This window comes from Aristolochia californica, unplaced genomic scaffold, assembly GCF_029961685.1.
Source record: "Aristolochia californica isolate CCGP_79_NKW_82.1479 unplaced genomic scaffold, dmAriCali1.0.hap1 SCAF_4, whole genome shotgun sequence".
Lineage (NCBI taxonomy): Eukaryota > Viridiplantae > Streptophyta > Magnoliopsida > Piperales > Aristolochiaceae > Aristolochia > Aristolochia californica.
Window position 1 is genome coordinate 7,733,584 of NW_027182103.1, and position 24,359 is coordinate 7,757,942.

Sequence of the window (24,359 nt, forward strand, 5' to 3'; positions counted from 1 at the left end):
TCTTTGTAATGGTTTTTTGGTATTTAATTGGCTTTCTTATCCTCTTTGGTATCTTACCTAAAAGATGTGAGGGAAAAAGAAAAAAAAAAGGCCAAAGAAGGCATGAATCTATCATCCAAAGCTGGCCCATAATAAGAAAGGGAAATTTCCTTCTTAAAGCCATCTGAAAATTGGTTGTTTTAAGAAAATAAAGTGTCACTATTTTGGCTGATTTGGAACTTTTCTTTATTAAAATATTAATTGGTGTTTATTTCCTAATCAATTTAAGGAAAGAAGAAGAAGAGATTGTGCTAATTTTTGCTTGCTAGGTGGTGCATTTGATAAATAAGGATGTTTCCCTCTTTGAACGATTTGATTTGATTTCAGATCTGGATTCTGATTTAATTCAACTTTCATTCCATATCTGATTTTATTTGAGATAATCCCCTAATTAGGAAGATTGTAATCCTCTCTAATTGGCATGAACAGTATGTGATTAGTCTCTCATTCCTGTTTTAGTGCTTGTTTAAAACATGATTGTAACTTACCTATTCTCTCGCGATTGAAGACTCTTCTCCAATCCGATTTTGAGTTCATGTGTGATAAAAGTATGAGATCTATCTTCTATGGTACAACACTTGAACTTCTCTTGGTAGAAGATTTATGGTGCACACTATTTGAGTTCAACTTGCTCCACTCTTCTCAAATTAGTTCACATATTTGCATTAGTTTGCCTCTCAACCTACTTGTTGGCTTTCAATATTGCACATAAGAAGTTGTTTACTTGTTGATTATAACGGTTGAAGACTATATGGGAACCAAGAGTGATTTCCTTTAAATAACCACCATACCCTTGAGAGGGTTACCTAATTATCTGAGTTAGTCCCAATAAATTAAAAGGTTTTTCATTACTCGAGACTTTCTTAGGCCACTTAACCAAACCATATCCACCCATTGATGAAGAAGATAGTTCATGTTGATTTTCAGGACTCCATGGATTACAGCATGGAGAAAGAAAAAAAGGCACATTGAAGAAAAAACATGAGGAATAAAAGAGTTATGGATTTGTGTTCAAACCCTCCCCCTTAAGCTCTATTTATAACTTATAAAAGTATAATATTACAATTATGTCATTCACCCTAGTAAGAGTGAAGAAGAGACAAGAAACATAAATTAATTACATAAATGACACCCTAATTACATCATATCTTCCAACACTCCCCCCCCCCCCCCCCCCCCCCCTCAAACTGGGATGTAATGGCAGTGATCCTAGTTTAAAATAAATAACATAAATTTAGTAATAAGTTCCTCCACCACGGTGTCCCATGGATAAGTATGACATTGGGTACAAACTCTCAAAGGGAAGAAATGGGTGATAAGTTGAAACTAACCTCAAATGATTTTGAACAAATATAGTGATAATAATCACTAAAGTGGGTAATGTTTGTCATTCATATGACGTGATAAAAAAATAAAAAAACCCAAGGGTACCAATAAAAACACCCATATATATAAAAGGGACCAACCAAATCAACACTCCAAAAAGGGTTGGCCAAAGGGGTAAGTGAAAGTCAAATAAAGGATGGTAGGAGAACGACTGCCAAATTAACCAAAGGGTAATGAGTAATGATGAAGCTAAGATGTTGAGTCACCATGTGCTTTATTTTCCAAAGAAATTCAAATTCTACATTATACGAACCAATGTCGACAACCATCAGCAAATAATGAACCCAAGGTCAGTAACCGATAAGTTCTTCTTCAGTAATAATGTCTCAATCAAATAGACACAAAGTAGTAGAGGAAATGAGCCAATGCCCAAATAATGAAAGTCGTTAGAGTAATAAGGACACATGAAATAATCCACAATGAGTTCATAAGGAAGTCGTGCACCAAATAATAAAAATCCAAGATAATAATCAAACTAAAGTTAAGGATCCGAGTAAAGAGTGAGTGAACCCGAGTTAAAAATTGAGTTACATCGAGTTGGTGTCAAACCAATATAGTTGAGTCATAGGAGGAATCAGTATAGAACTCAAGACCCGTACCAATATAACAGAAACAAAGAGCAAGTGGGTCTGAGCTGATGCAGTCCGAGTTTACCTTAATTAACCCGGGTAGAATCAGCAAACAGTATAGTTCTCTACCAGGTTCGCATACGAAATACCTCCAACTAAGGTATGACTCGAGTAACTCCCGTATATGGATTAATAACTCAGTAACCTGAGCTGGTTAAGAAGAAGAAGGCTGACTCGGGTACCCAAGGTCGCTGGTTCAAGATGGTCTAAGGTGCCATTGTCGGGTAGGAGAACAGCAATAACTTGGACAGTAGCTGCGATGAACAAGCAACTTCCTAGTTTTAAAACATCCCAGCCAAGCAGCACCGGGAACCAACAATATCGGATGAATTTCCGTCAACATATAACGGGTTGGATGACAGCCCAGCAATGTCGGCAACATCGGAAAAACCAGAGTAGCCGAGTCTTCGTCCTCCAGAAAATAGCAACTTAATTGCAGAATGATCACACACCAGCGAAGTAGACATCCATAGATTTTCTGAAAAATAGCAGTGAGTGAATACTACTTGGAAGATAGCATTAAGATCCAGGAGAAACAGCAGCGAAATAACAACGAAGGAAACTTTTCGACCGATGACAAACTCTCATCAGTGGAAGAACAACGATGAACCAGAGATAGCCGACGAGTCTCTGAATTGTCAAATCAGTAACAGCAACGAGGCAACATCAATGTTCGGGATGACAACAAATAAGGAAACGAAAAACAGCAACTTCGGCTCGGGATGGAAATGCAGTTCTTCCAGAAATAGATGATCGGTAATCAAACAGTTGGGGATTGATCGAATCGCTGGATAAATCTCTGAAGATAACTTTCTGTCAAATTAATCAGTCAGTGAAAAATCAGAACCTCCGCTATTGCAAAACTTCCGCCAGCGTATAAGTCTGCCACCAACTGGATGACAGCGGAGACAACGAAGTAGAAGACATCAGAGAGATTACCAGTGAAGTAAATTTTTTGGCAATGAAGCGGAATAACGATAGTCCAGCAATCAGTGCAAGATGACAACAATCAACGGAATTTAATGAGGTCTCGCACAGGGGAAGACGGACCAGCGAGATCAGCAGCGATAAAAAAATGAACAGAGTAATGGTAGCGAGCAGGAGATAGGAACCAACGGCAGCAATGACAACGATTACCAACAGAAGCAGTAATACAAGCAGAGTATCAAGGGGGAGATTGATCACTGAACAAAAGCTCCTCCGACGGCCAAAAAACAACGACAATGTAGGGAAATCATTCCAACAAAGAGCTTCGGTTGTTGGGCATTGGTACTAACACCAGCATCTCCGATGATTCCAATGACCATACCAGCCGCAAGCCCAGTGAGAATAATATCGATATGATCCTCAACAGAGATTAAATAACCTGGGCTGAACAGTATCTCTCAGGTCACCGGTTCGGACCCGGTAGAGTGAATTACTAGGCAAATTAAATTCAAACAGTCCCTCTCTCTCTCTTTCCTTCCTGTTCTGCAGTGAAGAAAGCGGTAACTGAGATTAGTATTAGAATACCAGGAGGAGATTACAATCCCTGGAAGAAGGTTGTTGTGCAAGAATGAAGAGCCATGGCAGACGACGGTAGTAAATGACTCGTAATGGGCACTGGTAATAATCCGAGCATATAGCAAAATTGGAATTCTGAAAAACTCGTAGCTACGAGTCCTGAAAATCAATAATTTGATACCATGTTGATTTTCAAAACTCTACGGATTACACCTTGGAGAAAGAAGAAAATACATGTTGGAGAGAAAAATAGGAGGAAGAATAGGATAACGGACTTGAGAATGACAAGTTGCTAAGAATGATACCTTAGTCATCAGTTGGCTTATTAATAGTATGGAGGAGCATGTGACCAACAATGTTGTTCACCTTGAAACTGAAAAACAAATTTGGGACACTTATGTTAAGTTGTACTTTAGTATGAAAAACTTACAAAAGTTGTGTGATGTGTTCCAAAACATGTTCAATACAAAGCAAGAGGACAATTCTACATGAATACATGGCTCGATTTAGAGGAATGATTCAAGAGTGGAATATTGTTCAACCTTACTCCACTGACATCTTCAAGAAAAGCAGTAAGAAGCCTTATCAACTATTATTTATCTATCAAACTTTAAGTCATATCTTGAAGTGGCTAAGACTCAACTTTTCAACTCCTCCACACTTTCATCATTTGATGACATCAGTGCAACATCACTTCGTATATCAGGTCTTTCTTCCACCACTCATAATGAAGTATCATTTGCTATGCATTCAGGAAATAGGGTTACATCTTCTACCACCCGAGGGTGTGTTAGAAATTATAGAGGAGGTCAAGCAAGAGGCAGTAGAACTGGCTCTGGTTCTTCACAGTTAGAAAATCGCATGTGCACTCACTCCAGTGGATTGAGCCATTTGGTAGATAACTGTTGGAAGCTTTATGGCAAACCAGACTGGGTCATTGCCAATCAAGCCTCGGTTCAAAATGAGAAAAATACAAACCGATCTAAGTCATAAAGTGGCAAAGAGACTATCATCGATGATGATTATGAACTCTTGTAGAGGATGAAAACTCTGATGACATCCCCTCCTACATCTTCAACTATTGTTATTTCTACCACAAGTTCAGGTATAATTTATGCCACTTCCTCCTCTTCATCCAGGATCATCGACTCAGGAGCTTCCTAGCATCTTACAGGTAATAAGAGTCTATTACATTTTATATCTCCATGTCTACTAGATAAGTTTGTTACCATAGCTAACGGATCCCGCACCAAAGTTCTTGGGAAAAGATCCTCTTCTGTTACACTACACTTCTGCTTACTAATGTCTTATTTGTCCCTTAATTTTCCTTAAATTTGTTATATGTAAGCCAGTTAAAAAAATGGTTTAATTGCTCCATCACCTTCTCACCTTCTTCCTGTATTTTTCAGGATCTAACAATGAAGCATGCAAGTGGTGGAGGCCATGAACAAGGGGACCTTTATTACTTAAACTTGCCTCTAGTCACTACGATTTCCAATTCTCAACCAAAGGCAAGATTATGGCACAACCGGTTTGGCCATCCATCCGCAACATCTCTTCGACACTTACTTCTATCTTTGAAAATTATCAAATTTAAATTGTGAAGTATGTCAATTAAGCAAACACCAGAGGACAAAATACATTGAGGTAGACTGCCACTTTATAGAGGAGAAATTTCAGGTAGGTATCTTATCTCTCAAACATGTTCCATCACAAGTGTAGGTGGTAGACATTCTTACAAAACCAGTCACATTAATGATTTTAACCACTACATGCGGCAAGTTGGGTTTCTACGATGGTTTCTCTCTCCCATCTTGAGGGGGAGTGTTCGAAGACACCTCGAAGTGGCATCAATGTAATTACCTTCCCCATGTCCAAGAGATGGCAAAGGAGGTAATTTAAAGGTCTTCTCTTAAGGATGACACAAGGGTATAATTATCTAAGAAGATGTATGTCTACTTATGTTTTTTTTCTTTTCAAAGCTTGTAGCCCTAAGGGCATTGTAGTCATTATAAATTTTCTTCCGCAAATATAAATAGAGGTTGAAGGCAAGGGGCAGATCATTAAGTCTCCCCTCTCCTTTCTCAATTAATCCTTAGATTTGTCTTCTCTCCCAAGCTCTCTCTCTCCATCTCTCTAGCCAAGTTCTCTCTTCTTTCTCTCTTCTCCTACTCTTCCTTTTCTTCTTCTCCTCTTTCACTACCTTAGTCGAGGACCTTGTCATGGGATCTTAAACTGAACAATATAGATCAGATTGACAAGAAATTTTCTCCTTATGAAACTAAACTTTGATACCTTTCATCTAGGTATAAAATTTCTTAATAAAATATACTTATTTTGAGATAAATAATCGAATAGATTTCAAACTCTGTAATCTAGCCGAACTGAGTACTCTTTCTTCTTTGGCCAACATCATCATACACTCTTCTGAGATTGACATCTCCTTCTAGAAAACTCATACTGAGAATTGCTTCGATAGATGAGAAAATATACTTACATATCTTTATTTTGATATATAATTCTTCATATAAATTCTCATTATTGATGTATAAAATGGCTAGAAAGTTGAAGCTTTCTACTACTTCTTGAACTACTCTTGCAGTCAAACCATTGCTGCTTCAATATCGATTTCTCTTTGTGAAAAAATCCGATTGACATTTTTGCATTGGAAAGTAGACTCGAATATTTATGTCAATATAAAATTTTATAATATTAAAAGTTTAGTATGGAGGTGTGAACTCAAAGAAAACAACGGGTACTAGGACAAGAAAGAAATAAAGAAAAAAGATAAAATACGAACCTAAAATACTAGAGATGTCAAATCATAAAAGGATCACATTATCTCTATGGGTTGACTGAGCCAACTCACAAAACCCCCTCTGATACCATATTCAATTTCTATAAAAGAGAAATAATTCACTAACTTGTTGTAATTTGAGTACATGAGCCTCTATTTATAATAGAGGAAATAATTAGAATCCAATTATAATTAAACTACCACAATCCCAGTGACACCCAAAAGTTAAACACTAAAAAATAAGTCTTAGAACAGTTGAAAAAATTATCATAAATAGAAGATTGACATAACTAAAACACCTTTAATTGAGAATATTTTGCGAGACCTTCTCCTATGAGACTCTATAAGATGCCATCATATTAATTCTTGGCTTGTGAGACTTCTCTAATTAAAACTTTCCCAAGTTGGACTCTCATTATTCTAGCAACTTACTTGAAAAACTACAAGTCCTCTAACAATTAGTAACAATCAAAATAATTTCCTAAATCATTAATAGCTCTTTTGTTCACATGACTTCATACTAACTAAACTTACTTTCCCAAATCACTATTAACACGTGCACATGACTTGCACCAACCATGCGCCAACCTCAAGTCACTTAATTACAAAAATACCCCCTTGCATGCATTCTTTATAAAAAAAAACCCTAAGTTACCTATTATGCCCTAAAACCTTGACACAGTGACAACAAACTCAAACTTGAAAGAATGAAATAAATGTGAATTTATGTAAAAATTTATCAAAATATTTGATTTCATAAAGATAATAATGATTTTTAAAATTAAATAACATTAAGTTCTTAAATTAAATAACGATGGTAATTTAATTATTTAGTTAATTCTTAATTAAACATATAAACAAAGTTTGATTAAAATAAAATTTCACCCAATATTTTTGGGTCTTTGTGAAAAGATGATGGGAGGTTTTCAATTATTTTAACTTAGATCAACTATTTATATCATTTGACAAGTGTTTTCAATTATTAACTAGGATTAATTATTCGTACCAAACCATGAGCTAGTAACTTAACAAGGGAATCATGAGAACAATTCATGACTTGGGTTAGGTGGAAGGACGAGGTCGGAGAAGGAGAATGGATTCAGGTTTTTAGAACCCGTCTTACACCCAATATGGGGTGAGTTGAATCTCAGTTGGACTCCCCAATGTTTAGGTTTTATCTAGATGATTTTTCACTAAGTTAGATTTGTTTTTTGGACCTATTTTAGACAAAGTAGTATATGTTTAAGCCCATTAATATTGGATTTGAGTTGGATTTGGGTAATTCGTTTTACACTGCATTATTTAAACAATTTTAAAATAGTTTTTTACACTAGTATGACCATTGAAGTTATACAAAAAACATCAAGAGAAGATAGAATAATATTAAATACAAAATGACATTATGTTTGATTTTATTATTAATATAAAGTAAGCAAAATTGTTAAACATCTAGAGAAAATTTTATATGTGTGATCAAAGAATGATATATATATATATATATATATATATATATATATATAATATCTTCATATACCAACACTAAGGCCCATAATTCCAGACGAACCCGGTAAGGTCTGGAATTATTGCCAGGCTTAATAAGGCCCATAATTGAACTTTCAACAATAGAGATTTTTAAAGGTTGCTTGTTGTGACACCAAATTTTTGCTATTTAGGGTTCGGCATTCTCTCCTCTTTTAACTCATCTCTGTGATTGGTACGATGACGCGCTGCAATCTGCAGGATATGTTGAGCGCTTTCTTTTAAGTTTTTAACCTTGTAAAGGAAGGAAGGACTGGGCTGGCGACTGGTGTACTTAAGCTTACCATTAGCTTCTCATTGTGGACAGCTCTCATAGTATTGCATGAAGGTTAGTTGTTAAATTTTCATGTCTTATTTTTTTTCAGGGATGAAAAATGGAAAGTTGAGATGAAGAATGATGAAATAGAAAAATGCAGGAAAAGATTGGAAAAATCGTCTTGTTCTGTTCTTCTATAAATAATACCTGAAATTGCCTTGTCCTTTTCTCTTCTCGCTGATTCGTTTTCGCAGTTCTCCTTCTCTCTCTTCTGTGCTCCTGGCGCTCCCACTTTTGCTCTTGCCGGCTGATTTGATCTCGGTTGAGTTCTTTGGCTCCTAACGGGAGACGCAAATGCTCGGATCTAGAGGTGACTATTTTGCTTCCTGCTTTTGGTTCTCTTTCGGATGATTTTATCGTGTGTCATTGCAGAATTTCTGTTTGTTATAAAATTTATTGTTTTGTTTCATAAGATAGCTAGTTTCGATAAATTATCTTACTTGTTTGACAACTTGATCCTTGTTTCGGGCATTAGATGCACTGAAGGATTCGATAAGCATTGGTTTTATATGGTTTCTCTGTTAATTACACCTTACGAAGTGGGATGCTATTCTTCTTGGCATCTTAAAGAGCTGGTATTTAGGTTCGATTGAAAGTTAGATTCTAAGACTTTGCGCTTTACAGGATTAGAGAGTTGTGTTTGTAAGGATTTTTGTCAGAAACATTCTTAACATGAGACCAAAATCCAAGATCTTCAAAGGAGAGATTGCCTCTTATGGAGATTACTGTTGAATTTGAATTTTCACTCCTGCTCTTTAAAAATTCGTGAAACAGATGGTCAGGTGATGCTAACGAGGGGACATGCTTTCTTCTGCTGTTCTTTTTCGATTTTTTTTTTTTTCGTATTTCTGATTATTGATGAATCAAGATTGGGATAATGCTCTATTATGGGGGTTGAGCTTCTATTTAACACTATCACTTTCTGTACTTCTTCTAATCTAATTGAACGTGGCAGTCTTTTGGATCCTTTAGATGGTTCAATAAGTAGCAGAACAACTAATTTATAACTGCACTTGTGTGCATGTTCTAATTTAATCTTGGACTCTACATGTCCTTTTGCATAAATGAGATTATTGGTTTTCTCGTGAGTAATTCTTGATGGTTGAAATCAAATTGTGCTTTTTGGGACTCAACAGGTCATTATTGAATATGAAGATGTTCGAAGTTTGATGCTTTAGTTATTGCTGTTTCTTGTTGGCAACAACTCCTGTGGACTTCTTTGGTGCCATACTGGCAGTGGCAGGAATTCTGTGTGATAAAACATTGATGGAAGGGTTCAAAAGACTTTTTCTGTATTTCTTTGAGTGATTCTAGTCTTTAATCCCATGCATTAACATCTTGAGTACTGAAGTACTTTAGCAGTGTTGATAAGTGAGGGGTCAGCAGAGGCTATGAGCAATTTTTGTTTGACATTACTTCTTTGTGACTTCATTCTTTTCTACTCTAGTCTTGAACGAATTTTATTAATTCAATTTTTGCATTTTTCTAGGAGAACCTATGTTCTGCTTTGGTTTTGCAAGGCATGTTACGCCATGAGAATTTAATACACTACTAGTGCAGTTTAGATAACATGAATAATAACCTTGTCTCATGCCGCTGCTGTGGTTGATAATTCTCAGTCCTTCATACCATTACATAAACAGATTAGTGGTGAATCACCTGTTTACATGTCTTCAATTTCATCAATGGGAGTGAAATACGTAATCTTTTGGCATTGAACTTGCAATCTGGTGATCATATCTTTAAAAAGAAAAAAGAATAGGATTTTTGGTACTACTGCCAAATTGCACAGCACCAAAATCATCTCTTCATTTTTTTTAGTGATCGTTGTTTTTAATCTTCATGGAAGAATTAGAACTTACAAAATCACCAGCCATAACAGATGTGGTTGTTGCACCAAATATTAGGTCATAGATCAAAAGCTGCTTTCAAATTTGAAAATTTCCTTCCTTTTTCCTGAAAGCAGGAGCAATGATCCCAAAAAAGTAATGGCACAATTAAAATTACAAGAGAGAGGAAGGCAAAAGCAGAACAAATCAATAGGAAGTCATATTCTGCTTGATAACTTGCAAAGTAAAAGATATTAAAGAAAAAAAAGATTTTGACTCAACAATTAGCTTGGCAATGCGATTCTTTCTGATGCCTCTTTCCTGAATTCTGCCTTCCCAGGAATCCCCTTGTAACTACAAGAGATTCTTCTCCTTTATAGATGCAGGATTGACTGGATCCTCAATCTCTATTGCTTTCTTTGTGTTATCGAATCTTGAACTTTTGCTGGTTATTGGTTGCCTGTGAGGGACTCTCTGCCATTTGTGAGTGTGACGCAGAAAGAGCTGGCTTGAACTTGAACTCTCTGTTGGTTACTTGATATCTACATGCTATGTCTCTGTTGTATTACTTTAATACTACTCCTTCACATGGGGGCACAAGCAGTGCATGTTTGGCTTAGCTGCTACTTTCTGGCCTGCTCCATTACTTTTCTACAATTCTTCTATTGGCTTTCAAAAATTTGTGAAAATGTAAAGGCAGTTGTCCTTTCCAGCTTTCTCTCGAGTAAAAAATAAGAAGAATTGTATACTTATGACAAATTTAAATCGGTGAGATATCAAAAAATCTTTCACCATTTCCTATTTTGGCACCAGAAACTGATATGCTTCCAAGAATCAAAGAAAAATGATAAAAGAGAAGTTGAGAGAGAGAGAAAGAAATGTGTGTCAAGTAGTACTCCAATTTGAGAAGGAGCAGTTCTCCCAGATTCTGACAGAGAATAGAAATAGGCCGAATTCGTCTTCCAGAGTAGCAGCTCGAGGTCACCTTTTAATTTCTTCATACAATTGGGCTGAATGACGTTTTTTCCCTTACAAGCCTCATACTAGCCCCCCTCCCCTCTTTACAACCAGTCCATAACATAAGTGAACTTCTGAAATTACCCTCCTACTCAATGCCTCCTTCCAGAACATAAAATAAGTGCTAAAAAAAATAAAAAATGATAAAGTAAAGTAAAGAACTTATGAAGAAAACTAACTGTCACACTGCGTGGCCCCCCCCTCCAAGAAAAGAACCTTGTCATCAAGTTTTGAGAAATCTGGATACTGGCTTTGAAAAGCCTCCTCATCTTCCTAAGTTGAGTAAGGAGCAAATGTTGCCAAGCAACCAGCACTTCAGTGAGAAGGTGGCCTCCAGCCTGAACTCTCTACTGCTGAATAATTCTGTCCATTTCCTCTCTGCTATGTTACTTTTGGCTAAAGAACGTGGATGGCTCCATTCAACCAGCAGCTCCTCGGCTTTCAATATTCCTGTCCTTCAATATGCGGATGACACTTTGATCTTTGAAGTTGGGACAATTGCGGCTTGCTTCGTGGAAGGGTTGGTTGCTTAGCAAGGCTGGAAGGTTGACTTTTTTAAAATTTCTGTCCTATTTGACATAAGGGTAGAATTTAAGGCTGACATTCACTTGACTTAGTACCTTTGTCCACAGATGAAAGAACAACACTTTAAGCTCAAATAGCTAAGCCTTCTCGACAGTAGGAACATATTCATCTGCTAGTAATTGAGCTCGAAGAGTGTTACATTCAGGTCCCAATTCATGTAGAAATTGAGCAGCATGCATCTGATTTTCTTTCTTTCTTAGTTCCCTTAGTAGTAAATTGGTGTTAGATGCTAAACTCCTGCTGAATATCTTGCGTACCACTTATATACTCAATCACACTCCTAGTCCCACGCATCATAGAGTGAAAATGAGAATACAATTCATAGATTCTAGACAAATTACTCTGATGAGAGTATAATGCCTTAAGAGTGTTCAACTTGCCTATTGTTGTCTTAGAGGTCATGGCCTGTGAGCCAACCTTTTGGCTCCATATTATTGACCAACCAAGTGATTACTTGATAATTATTAGGCTCCGAGTCATCAATCATGGCATCTGGAGGATCATCCCTTGGATACTTCAATTTCCTCATGGCTCCAAGGTACGTCTGAACAGAATTTGACCCATTCATCTTTTTTTTTTTTTTTTTGAAAAAGTGTGTAAATAGACTATAAAAGAGAAGAGAAAGTACAAACAAACCTAGGTCGGAGGGCCTTCCTCCACAACAAGGTTTTGGATTGATCCAATAATCTTTATAGAGGTTTTTTGAATTCAGGTGGAATCCTTACTTTCTGTCTTCTCTAAGTCCCTAGTAGGTGTAACAACTTCACCTTGATCTGCCATTAAGTAATTCAACCCACACAAAACGACATGTCACAAGATTGTGAAGCTAACTAACCAAATTCAATAGCAACACAAGGATGGCAGCAACTAGACCACAATTCAGCCAATTATTTGGTAATAGCAACAAAGTTGACAGTAATTAGAGCAGTTCATTGAAGGAGACTCAAAGGTGGTCATTGGATAGTGTGAACGTGCTTCCCCTCCTCCATGGTGCCATTGGGATATCTTTCGGGAAATTTTAGATTTTTCCTCACTCCACACTTGTATTTGGTCTCACATTCCGAGATGTGCAAATTCGGCTGTAGATGTGCTAGCCAAGCAGGGAGCGTTCCTGCAATCTCTGGTTGTGAGGGAGTTGCTCCCTCTTCCTTTGTAAATTTTATTGTTTATATATAAATACATCTTTATCAAAAAAATAAAATAATTGGAGCACTTCATTCATTCAAAAAAAACTTAGAGCACTTCAACTTCAGATTTTAAATCCAGATTCCAATTTGGAATATAGAGCTCCATATACTCATCCATAAGCACAGTTTGGAAGCATTAGATAGTAGTAATCAGTCTCAAATCAGCATAAGCTCAAGAAAGACACAAAATACCCAACTAGGGCAACTACAAAACCCTAGAAAGGCACAACACATAATTAGCTATTTAGACAACACACAAAGCTATGAACCAACAGGTTCACACATACAGTTAAAGGAAAAAAATCTAACTTTGAGAGTCAATCAGCAAAAGAGATGAAAGATTCCTCTTTCCTGAGTAGTTGCAGCTACTAGAGGGAGAAGAAACGATTAGAATTTAAACCCCTTTCTTGATCTACTACTCTGGTACTATGTGGAAGTCTGGAGAGAAGAGATTTTGGAGTATGGATAGAGAGAAAAAGCTGCGGTAGAGGTAGCAATTCATTAAAGGTCCAAAAGTAACCCTTTTATTAACCACTTAAGTCAATGTTATAAAGAATGAGAAAATTGCCTCTCTAGTCCAGCAGACTCATATGCATCAATAACAAGGGACAACAAAATAAATAATAAATGACTTTTATACCCTTCTATTTCATGACTCTTTGTGTAACCTAGAAGGATACTATTACACTGCGAAATGACTAAAACATTAACGTCAACAATATCCTTTTATTGGAGGAAGGTCCTTTTAGCTAGGTATTGTACTCTTTTCCTCTCTTAATAGTTTATACATCCTCATTCTAAAAAAAAAAAAAACAATGTCCTTTTACCTAAAAAACCAAAATAACCATGAAACATGCTTTTCTACAAAAAATACAAAAAATGAGCTTGAGCCATCCATTTTGAGGGGTCCACAACTGCTGGATAATATCCACTCTAGTGGTCACAAAAGAGGCAATTCCTACCCGTTGGGCAAATGATGAAGCTGAGGAATTTTACTTGACCTAAATAAATGTAGTGAAAGGTATTTTCAATAAGACAAGCAGTTGTTCAAGTTTTCCATGTCAAATATTTTCAAGTTGTGTGTGTTCTAGATATTCTAAGGGATTGCTGGGATAGCTTGCAACTCATGACCCTCAAGGAAGGAAACACTTTTGCCTGAACAATTGTAGGAATCAAGAAGGAAGGGGAATGGAGGAAAAGGTGATCAATTGTTTCCTTACCTTGATTATAGTGCTTACACTCTGGTTTCTTGGTTGTGCATCCTTGTCTGTTGATTTTATCAACAATGAGGGTTAGGGGTGGGCATGGGTTGGTCGGATCAGTTTTCCCTGAAACGTCAAACCTGAACTTTACCCAATAACTGTCCTAGCAACCCCGTCCCCATAAACCCGACCCATCCCTGCCTAGTCCCTACTTCGTTTTATATCCCCGTCTCATCCCCATGGTTCAACAGACTGCAGGGTGAAACCTAAAACGCCAATCTCCGGGTTTTTGGGTTGGGTTGGGTTCCCCATGAAACCCGACGCGATGCCCACCCCTATTGAGGGTCCTACCTTTAGCCACACACCAAATACAATGAGTGATTTCCAAGGCTGCAGGAATATTCCAAGTGATTGCCTCAAGAGCCTGGGTGACACTATCTCTACATGTCAAATAAAGATTCATCAATGCTGTTATTAGGGTGGTGGAAAAAGAGGGCTGATTAGATTGATGGAAAGTGGTGCAGGTGCAAATTTTAAATGCCCATTAATTGATGTCAGTTATTATGGATGCCATGAGCATGTGTGTATCATTGGGTCTATGAATTGAAATGGTAAGTCAGTCATGCTGTTGGAGATTGATTAGGGTATATAATGGCTTTTACCTAATTTCCGCAACATATATAAAGGTTGTTACATTCTATTTTTTTTATATTTTTCATTTTCTTCTTTTCTTCAGAACGGTAATTTTGGTTTTTAGCTATATGATAATTTATCTCAGTATGCAATCCATTTTTCTAAATGCCTTTCATACGTTTTTCCTTGACTGATATCATATCTTAGCAGTTGTATCTTTTACTTTGCAGCTATAAATGTTTTGGTATTACAACAAGGTAACTTGGAGATTTTCGGATTTTTAAAAAATTGTACAGTCTAAATGGAGTTTGTGTAACTTCATTTAATTATTTTTTGTGGTTACGTTTCTAAACCTTTTTCTGTAGTCTTGTCATTTTTATAAAGCTTTTGCATTTATTTTCTCATTGTAATTTTTCTTTACCTGTATATTGTGCCTGAGCAAAATTAACCAATTGGAGTTCTTTTGTGTCGTTTTCCTTGCCTTCTCCATGCATTTTACATTTCTACCCATGGGGTTATAGGACTCTTGAGGATGTCTTCTTTTATCTTGTATGCATGTCTGTGATTTGAGGATATTGTCTTTGTGCATGTATATCAAGAACATTGAGACTACTTTTATCATCATGCTTGCACATAGTTGTGAGACAATTGTTAACTGTACATTCTACCCCTTTTATTGGTGCAATATGTTTTTTTTTTTTGAGAGGTGCGTGGCGCGATTCGAACTCACGACCTGATGCACTTGATGTTATGAGAATACCACTAGACCAAACGGCCTTAGGTAAAATATTAACAATAAAAAAAAGTATTGGTGCGATATGTTGCACATGAAAATGTTGCTTGTGAGATATACTTCAGTTTGGTATGCTGCTTTGGTAAGGGTTAGTCATGTAATGATCTTGTTTGCCCCCTGCCATGTGCATCTGAACGTCATTTTTTTGCTTAGGGATTGCATTCATCAGAAATTGGAATTATGTATCATGCCTTGTATTTTAGAACCTCCACTATTATTTCAGGAAAAAAAGAAAGACTTCTGTATAAAACTAAAATATACAAATTATAAACTGTACTTTTTAAGTTTGTACCCTTCGATTATTGTTCTCAGACTTCTTTAAATTTGATTGTATGTTACTTGGTAGCAATGTTTTGGTTGTAGGGTCTTGGCATTATGGGTTGGGAACTGGTGTCTTTTTGGGGCTGCAACTTTTACGAAATTTTCAGGTCAGAGTGCTAGTTTAGTGATTCTGATTTTGTCTATGATGTTACTTACCGTTAATACTTTAATCTGTTTGTCTGGTGTTAATTATAAGTTTCGTCTACCTGTGGATGGATGTTTTCTTCTTTGACATGTAATCATGGAACTGCTGCCAAGTGCTTCACAGTTGCTTGACATTGTTCTTTCTTGTACAGATCATATGATCTTCAGGATCATATCACTATAGGACAAGTGCTTCATACTGCTGCTGCCATTTCTCGGGATCAAATTGTTCATTTTAGATCGAAAAATGTTCTTGATGGGGTAAGCAGTGGGGCGAAATGGTTTTATATCTCAAAGGTTTGAGGAGATGGAGATACAAGGAGATGCAGAGCCATCAGAACCCGGGCCTTCAAATGTCAGTTGGTGGCCCTCAGGTTTCATGGAGAAATTGCAATCTGTTTCTCTGAGTTCCCAAAATGAATCTTTAAACATCAAACAGCCAGAGAGCATCTCTGAACAGGATGAATTGTCATTTCAAAGTGCCTCACAGATTTTGTGGGCCACAGGAAGTTTTTCTGGAGTGGTCCCAAATGGTTTTTACTCTGTTGTACCGGTGAGTGATCAATTCTACCCGTATCTCCAAGTGTTTGCTGTTAGTGTTCATTTTGTTTGGAAAAATTCAATTACACCACATTCTCAGCAATCTCTGGCAGCTGAACTTATAAGAACTCAGGGCTGGAGGTTTAGCAAGATAGGTTTTTTTCAGGTACCCATCCTCTTAAACGCATTTGAGAACATGAAAGTGTTAAGAACTTACTGGAACAGCAAAAATTTACCTGTGAGAGAGCTTGCAATTGACAATTTGATCTTAAAGAATCATACTAATGACATCATAAGTTGATAGGAACAGTCATTTTGTAAGATTTGAATGCTCTCTGTACTGTTAACCTGATTAGACCTTAGGCTTTATATTTTATAGAAGAAAGAGAAACCATGAGAGAAAAGTTTGTGCAGAAGAGGGAGGAGCAATGAGAGTAATGAAATCTGAGGAAAGGCTGAGAAGAGTTAGAGAGAGATTGAGTGATTTCTTTCTCTTAAATGCATAATGAGTTAGAAAGATTGTGGGAGTAAACCCGAAGATCTTGAAGTCAAGATTGAACCCAAATAAGCTTGGCACAAGTGCTGGCCATGGCCCAGAATTCAGCCTTGGCGCTAGAATGGGACATAGTGGGTGCTTCTTGGTAAACCAAGAGTCACGATTTCCATCTAAGAAGATACGAAAACCATTCGTGGACAGGCAAGTAGTAGGGCACCTTACTTAATCAGTTTTGGAGAATGTGACGAGATCTAAATTTTGAGGCTTTCATAACCATAAACCTAAGTCTAGAGTGCCTTTAAGATTTCACAATTCATTCAATTAAATTGGTTGAAATCAGTGGGATGTTCTATAATTGGGCTACTAAATTTACTGTGTATGAAAAGCATCAAAAGAAACTGAGAGTTGGAGGCCGCAAAAATCCACAAGTGGATTGATCAACTCTAGGAATTGTCATAGGAAATTGCATAATGGCTTATCAATTGTTTATGTTGATTATCCAATGCAATTTCTTTTAGACATAATCAAGTTCGATTAAAGTTCGGTTGAGGTTTCCATCCTTGAAACCGATTAATTTTTGTGAGCAAACTGGTAGGCATTGATTCCTCCATAGAAGATTGGTAGTGGGACCGAGTTTAACCGATACTAAAGTGGTAATGGAATAAAGGAAGAGTTAGAAGAGTGGCTTTAGGCGCATCTGGTTGAAACTTGAGGATTCTCCTTGCTGCAAAAAGGGTCAGGTTGAGAAGGAGAAAGAATAAATACATTTTCTCCCAAGATCATGCCATGGGCTATCTGATACTATAAAGAAGGGAAGAATGAAAATATTTAACTAAGAATTGTATGATTAGTCTTATTGATTGAACTAGATTTATCTTTGTCTTTTATTTAACTCTTTGGTACCAATATTTGGATGTTGGCTACCTTTCCTCACTACACATTATGTTTCCTACATTATATCCTGATTCTTCTTGTCAAAATCCCCATGAGCTGTAATATTGTAGGAGGCAGTATTTGAATATCTTGAGCATGGCCCAACATGAGAGATTCATGCAATAGATTATTGAATAGTATCTAGCTACTAATTTATTCTTTTTTTTTATAACCACTCAGTTTGAGTGAGCCCAGGTAAAATTGTGTGTGTTGGCCTATGATGAGAGAGAAGGTCATTAGCCATCTGTTAAGATAGAAGATGTGTTGAATAATGTACCAAAAAATTAAGAACATAATATATGAATTAGAGGCTTCAAAATTCTTGTTTATAATCTGTGAAATTCATAAGGGTTATCTTCCTTTTTTATGCACCATGTTAATCAGGTCACTTTTTTTTTTTTTTTTTTTTTTTGAAAATGGCAAAAATTTCATTAAGAAGAGCTGATTACAAAAGAAAGAGAGGGGGCTCAAGCCCCAAGGTGAAAAGAGTTCCCTGAAACCAAAAATGAAAAATGTTTAAGTCACTTTGTTTATTTATTTATTTATTTTTGATAAAAGAATTTATATTTTTATTTTAAATTAATATAGGCTTCTGAGTTGTAAATAGTTTCATGTCTGTTTTTTTTTCTTTTCTTTTATTTTTTAAAATGGTGATTAACTTTGATTGGTCGGATAGATAAATACAAGACGAGAGTACAATCAACAAACAATAGGAAAGGAGATCCCAACCATGAGAGAGAGTGTCAAGAAATTCTATTAGCTAGAGCATAAGATGTATTGTTAGCAGCCTTCATTGTGCTATCTGGATCCAATTAAGAACCACCAATGTCTTCGATGTCCTCATAGATGTAGCCAAAGCACCAAGGAGGGGAGCTTCTTTTAATCAAAACTAGTTGCTATGACAGAGTCCCTTTCTACTATCATCCGGAGAAAGAAATTTTGTTTATATAGTTTTAGCACATTAAGCAGAGTCTTAATCTCAGCTTTGGCAGATTCTTGTCTTGCAATAGGACCTGAAAAAGATAGAAGAATTGAACCCTCATGATTCCTTGCAACTCCTTATCTATTTACTTGAGTTGTCATATTTCATAGTCTTATTGCTGAGAATTAATATCATACAGTAGTGAGTTAGTGATAATTATTTCAAATTGTATGATTATCATTTCATACTTGGCTACAAAGTTCAACAAATTATATATATACTTTTCATATCCATTTTCTCTTATGAAATTACAAGACCAAATGTTCTGCGGATGCTATTATTTTATGCATTTTCTGTTCATCAGAACCTGACCTTGATGTTCCAGGAAATCTTCATACTATTCTACCCACAAAGAGAGAAAATGTTCACACTCTAGGCCTTCCTCTAAAACAATTAATGAGAACACTGCTGATACTCAAGGTTCTCACTTCATGCAGGAAAGGAGACTTAAGGAACTTTTTAGTCATGTTCCTTCTCCAGATGAGCTTTGCTCATTGGGCATGGAGGGACTTAAAGCTGATGTAATTCTTGTAGATGCTGAGAAGGATAAGAAGCTGTCTATGCTAAAGCAGCTTGTTGTAGCTCTGGTTAAAGGATTGAATTCAAATCCAGCTTCTATGATTAAAAAGATAGCAGGATTGGTGAGTGCTTCCTTGGATAACCAGATAGGCATTGATCATGTACATTTATTATGCAATTATGCTCAACCATCATATGCGTGCTGCTTCAGAAATGAGTTTTTGGTTTTTGGCTGTTGCATTCTTGTTTGCATGTGTGTCAGCATTATGCCACATGTTCTTAGGGTTGTATGCCATTCTGTAATTTAAAGAGGGAAGATTGCTTTTAGTGATTTTTTCTGATGTGTGATTCTTGTTGTTATGGTCCCATTGACAATTCCTGATGAAAAGGCCTTCAAAATTTTCCACTTTCTTATCTACCAAGAATTCTTAGTTCATAGTCTCAGTGAATGCCATGTGTCAACACAACGAAGCTAGCGTAGGTGTACGGGACTGAAGGATTGTTGGTTTTCTGTTTGTTGACATATCGACATAGGTAATCGAAATATTGTTGAATGCTTTTCAAAGAAACATATTGACATTGGTAATTAGAGAACAGGTTTCTGATTTCTATCGACGCCCAAATTCTGACCTAAGTCCAGCAAGAGCTGCACTGGAGGACATAAGTCACTTATCAGACAGTCGAAGTGTGCAACTTTTGGGTCAAATACGACATGCTTCATGTCGACCTCGAGCAATTCTGTTTAAGGTCCTTGCTGATACCATTGGTTTTGAGAGTAAGCTTTTGGTGGTAAGATATTTATTGTCTAATTCAAGAGTTAATTGCTCAGAATATTTTCCTGTTAGTCTTCTCTTATCTTCATTTGAGTCTAGATTTTCTTTTATTGTTGACTTCTTTTTTTGGATGATCTTTTGTTTCATTTTTTACTCCGCCAGGGTATACCAAGTGACAGGTCAATTGAGTGCACAGACTCTTATAAGCACTTGTCTGTGGTTGTTGTCTTAAATTCCATGGAACTGCTTGTTGATCTTATGCGGTTTCCAGGCCAGTTAATTCCTTTTTCAACTAGAGCAGTCTATCTTTCCCATATCTCTGCTGCTGGAGAAAGTGATTCTGCAGAGAATGACTCTTGTGATTCACCTCTTGAACCAAACAGTCCTTTATATGGACTTTCAGAAAAACTTGATGGGGAAGGGTAAGCACACGAGATTGTAGCGACTTAATAGATTTTGGTGGGTAATTGGTGTATTGGTTTATCATGCATTTCTTTGTATATGTTCTAACTTTCCAAGTCCTCTATATTTTCACAGTCCAGAGCCTGATGATAGCATCCACTCGTTACACCAACGGAGAATTGAAACATCAGCAAATGTGTCAGGTCCATCAATGAGAAATGTAATGTTGCGGCCAACAGCTTCTCTAGATGGAAGGTTAAGGTAGTTCTCTTTGTTATCTTAACGAGTTCCTTTTCATTCTTGCAGAAATTTCTAGATGTGGTTTTTCTGTTTTCCCTCTTTGCATTCCTCTTATTTTGCTTTTTCTCTTTCTTCCTTTTCCTTGTTCCTTTTGTTTTTTGCCATTGGATCAGTTTGTCACATAGTGAACCCAATATTGCAAATGCATTTTGGCGACGAAGCCGGAGGAAAGCTGTGGCTGAACAAAGGACGGCTAGTTCAAGGTCTTATTATTTACTTGTGCACAAGATGTTTTCCATTTACATATTCAATGGGTTGTTGAGTTTGACGTTTTCTGCATTATAGGATTCTCGTATTTGTTTTTTGTTCTTTTGTCGTGGTAAATCTGATAAGTTTTGATGAAATGCTTTTGATTATGGTGTTGAAATGGCTGAAATCCTTGACACAAACTAAATGTTCCTATAAAAATGCCTCGTGAAGAAAAATAGCATACTTGTAGGACTTAATTAACTTGCTGACTTTAACATTTTGGGCATGCTTTGTACTTTTGCTTTTCTTATGTTATTGGTTATTGTGATGCTGTACTAGAGTGCAAAATTGATAGGTAGTCCTTCATGTAGATGCTCTAATTATTCCATTATGATATTCTGATACTGGTCTCTGGTTGTTCTTTTTGTCAAGAGAATTTTGCCGTTGGAAACGTTTGCTGCTTGAATCACTTGTATGAATTCCTTTATATGCTTTTTCATTGTCTATATCTCGAGGAGAAGCATGGTGAGATGAAATTGGTTAAGAGAGAGAGTGTGAGATTAACAGGGAATGAGAGAGTAGGAAGTGAAGAGTTATTGCGGTTGATGGTGTAGGGTGCCACCGGCTTCGGGGTCAATGAACATCAATGAAGCAGCTGCGTAGTAGCAGCTCAATGAGAGAGGATGTTTTCCGGGAAACAAAACAGAACTAGGAGAGGCACTGGACCATTTTCACTTGACAAAGGAGGAATAAACTGCATCAGGCAAGTCTACTGCAAGCTCAAAGATATTTCACAATGGGGTAGTGCTATTGCAGATTGACAGGCAGCATTCATACATCCAAGTTTCTTCAATTAAGGGAGAAAAGCAGTCCATCTTGATCCCACTGGAGATTGGTAATCTCTTCATTCAGCAGTTGAGATTGGTTTTTCCAGGTGAGGATTATCATGTCTGCAACAAGGAACTCTGGATGGGATGCTCCCTCTACATTTTCTTAGTATTCCACTACTGTTGGACAAAGTGTAAGATTGTACACATGTGCGACTCGAAGATCTTGGCTCGGCTATACATCCCTAACCTCCTCTGATGGTTTCAGTTGGACACTCTTTCTGGAGGCGCTTCAATCCATTCTACCTGATAACCATTCAGAGCCACCAGTTCGTCATCAACAAGGTACCACGCCTACTCCTAGCCTAGGATCTCTAGTTCAACCTTGTTCTATCGCTGATGTAGTGGCCATTGATTATCGAAGACCTATTGCAGAATTTCAAACTTGGTAGACCCATTCTTTGTCAATCATCCCTGATCCTGCTGACTACACTCTATCTCTAGATTCAAAACTCTTGGGCGACAGTAGACTGGGAATGGTCTTCTGTTAGGTGGCAACAATGCACTGGAGTTTTAGGAAATGGTTGGAGCTTGGCAATTGGTTTGCAACAAACCGCACTCTATTGGCCACACCACCGGTTCCCTTCTGAGGCCGCAAGTGATGGCTAATCTGTCTTGCAAATGCAATCGACTGCAGTACTATAAGAAACACTTGGATGCTGGATTCCCTCGTCCCTTGTAAATCCATTTCATTGTGGTCTTCAGCTGCTCCATCTGGTTCGTATCGGAAATGATTGAGAATCACTGTAATTCTGATTAAATTCTGGTTGGAAAATCTATGCTTTGGCTGAAAAAGTTAGTGAGTTCATTAAATTTGACGATGACACCTTGCATTAGTGGTGCATGCATTTTGGTCCGATTATGATTAATCCTTATTCTAGCAACTTGGCAGAAGCTTGGATCAATACACACACCAATTGCTGTTGGAACATTCGCTGTTCATCTGCAAATGGAATCGGGGCTAAGCATGAAGTTGTGCAACTACTGCAAGAAGAAGCGCGTCAATTGGGTGGCGAGTCTGCTTGATACCACCTTGTCAACTTGAATTAGTGATGAATCATTCCACCCGCCGCTCATGCAATCACTTGTAGAGACAGAATCTCCTCACATTCAAAATTGAAACTTTCAAAACTTCAAATCGAGGGAAGTTGTACCTACTCTATTACCTAGTGGAATCTTTGAACCTGCCTCTGACAACTTTGCTGATAAATCTTTGTCCCCCCCTCAAGTTATCAGCCCCCCTCTAGCTTGACAATAACTGTAACACCACCTACTTCTCGGGCATACATCTGTCCCCCAATTTTGCTCCTACCCAACAATCCCAAACATCCATCTACATTAAACCCTGACACTGCCCTAAACAATGAAACCACATCTAGCACCAGAGTCCCACTACCACCTTCAATTGATACCAACCAAAGCATCGAGCTGCAAGATCCACTACATCCAACAAATATCTGTGAACGTGAAACAGATAAAAATAGCATACCCTTCCGATGGCCCTAGAATATCTTACCCCTCCCTTGTCCTTACCACCTTTTCGCATACCTACACCTAGAAGAAATTAGGCCAATCTCCGACCAGACATACACCAAGCTATCCTCTGCCCAACCATTCTCCCCTCATAGACCTTGGACAAATCATGGCCTCCTCCCCGTACTACAACTTTTCTTCCTTACAAAATCTCTCTTTTCCAAAGAGTGATTCTGCCAAGCATGCCAAATTTAAGCTGTTATCTGCTAGCAGCATTTGCAATGAAGAATGGGGTGGAATCAAAGCTGACAACTTTGATTCTCTCCAGCAAGACCAGATAGTTATGGCATGCCCGAAAATGAGAGGCCTCAAGACTGCTCCTCCAGTAAAGTCACTTGTAAGAAACCACCTCAGCCTGTCTGTCTTCCCTCGGCTCTATAGTTTGGCTAGAAATCCAAATGCCCTGTTGGCTAGTTTCATCACCAATAGCAGTTTGCAGAATATCATCTGGAATACTTATCCAAGAAGAGCGTTGAATGATGTCAATACTAGTAATCTTACCGTCCTCCATGATCAATACTACACCAAAGCCAACCTTGTTCACCATGGGTCCCTCATCCCCTGCCTGACATGCTTATTTTGTGGTAGTGTTGATGAAACGATGGATCATCTATTCATAAATTGCAGTTTCTCTTGGCACCTATGGAATTTCTTTTTCAATCTCTTTAAAATCTCACTATGCTTTTCCCAACTTGCTTGGTGACTTGATCACTCTTGGCATGGATCTTCCTCTTGCTTTTTGTCCCTTAGGGTATTTTGGTACAAAAGGAATCAATGGCAATTGCAGCAAGTCTCTACTACCTGGAGTGCAGTTACAAACTGGATCACCAATCTCACTATTTCTTGGCCTGCTTAATTGGAGCTATTTGATGACATTCACTGCGT

General features: G+C 37.3%; 1 protein-coding gene across 6 annotated transcripts in view; it reads left to right on the forward strand.

Moving 5' to 3' along the window:
- Positions 1–8,041: 8,041 nt before the first annotated feature.
- LOC137961973 (probable serine/threonine-protein kinase SIS8) overlaps positions 8,042–24,359 on the forward strand; it is a 32,621-nt gene continuing 16,303 nt past the window's right edge. For 2 of the 6 annotated variants that reach the window (XM_068808641.1, XM_068808646.1), the window contains exons 1-8: positions 8,043–8,221; positions 8,404–8,519; positions 16,073–16,473; positions 19,309–19,512; positions 19,988–20,179; positions 20,326–20,585; positions 20,701–20,826; positions 20,979–21,068. In XM_068808641.1, coding sequence (XP_068664742.1) covers positions 16,228–16,473; positions 19,309–19,512; positions 19,988–20,179; positions 20,326–20,585; positions 20,701–20,826; positions 20,979–21,068 — 1,118 coding nt within the window. In that variant the 5' untranslated portion in view covers positions 8,043–8,221; positions 8,404–8,519; positions 16,073–16,227. Of the gene's footprint in view, positions 8,222–8,295; positions 8,520–15,801; positions 15,884–16,072; positions 16,474–19,308; positions 19,513–19,987; positions 20,180–20,325; positions 20,586–20,700; positions 20,827–20,978; positions 21,069–24,359 lie in introns of those variants that run through there. The other 4 variants (XM_068808645.1, XM_068808643.1, XM_068808647.1 and 1 more) reach the window with 4 other exon arrangements.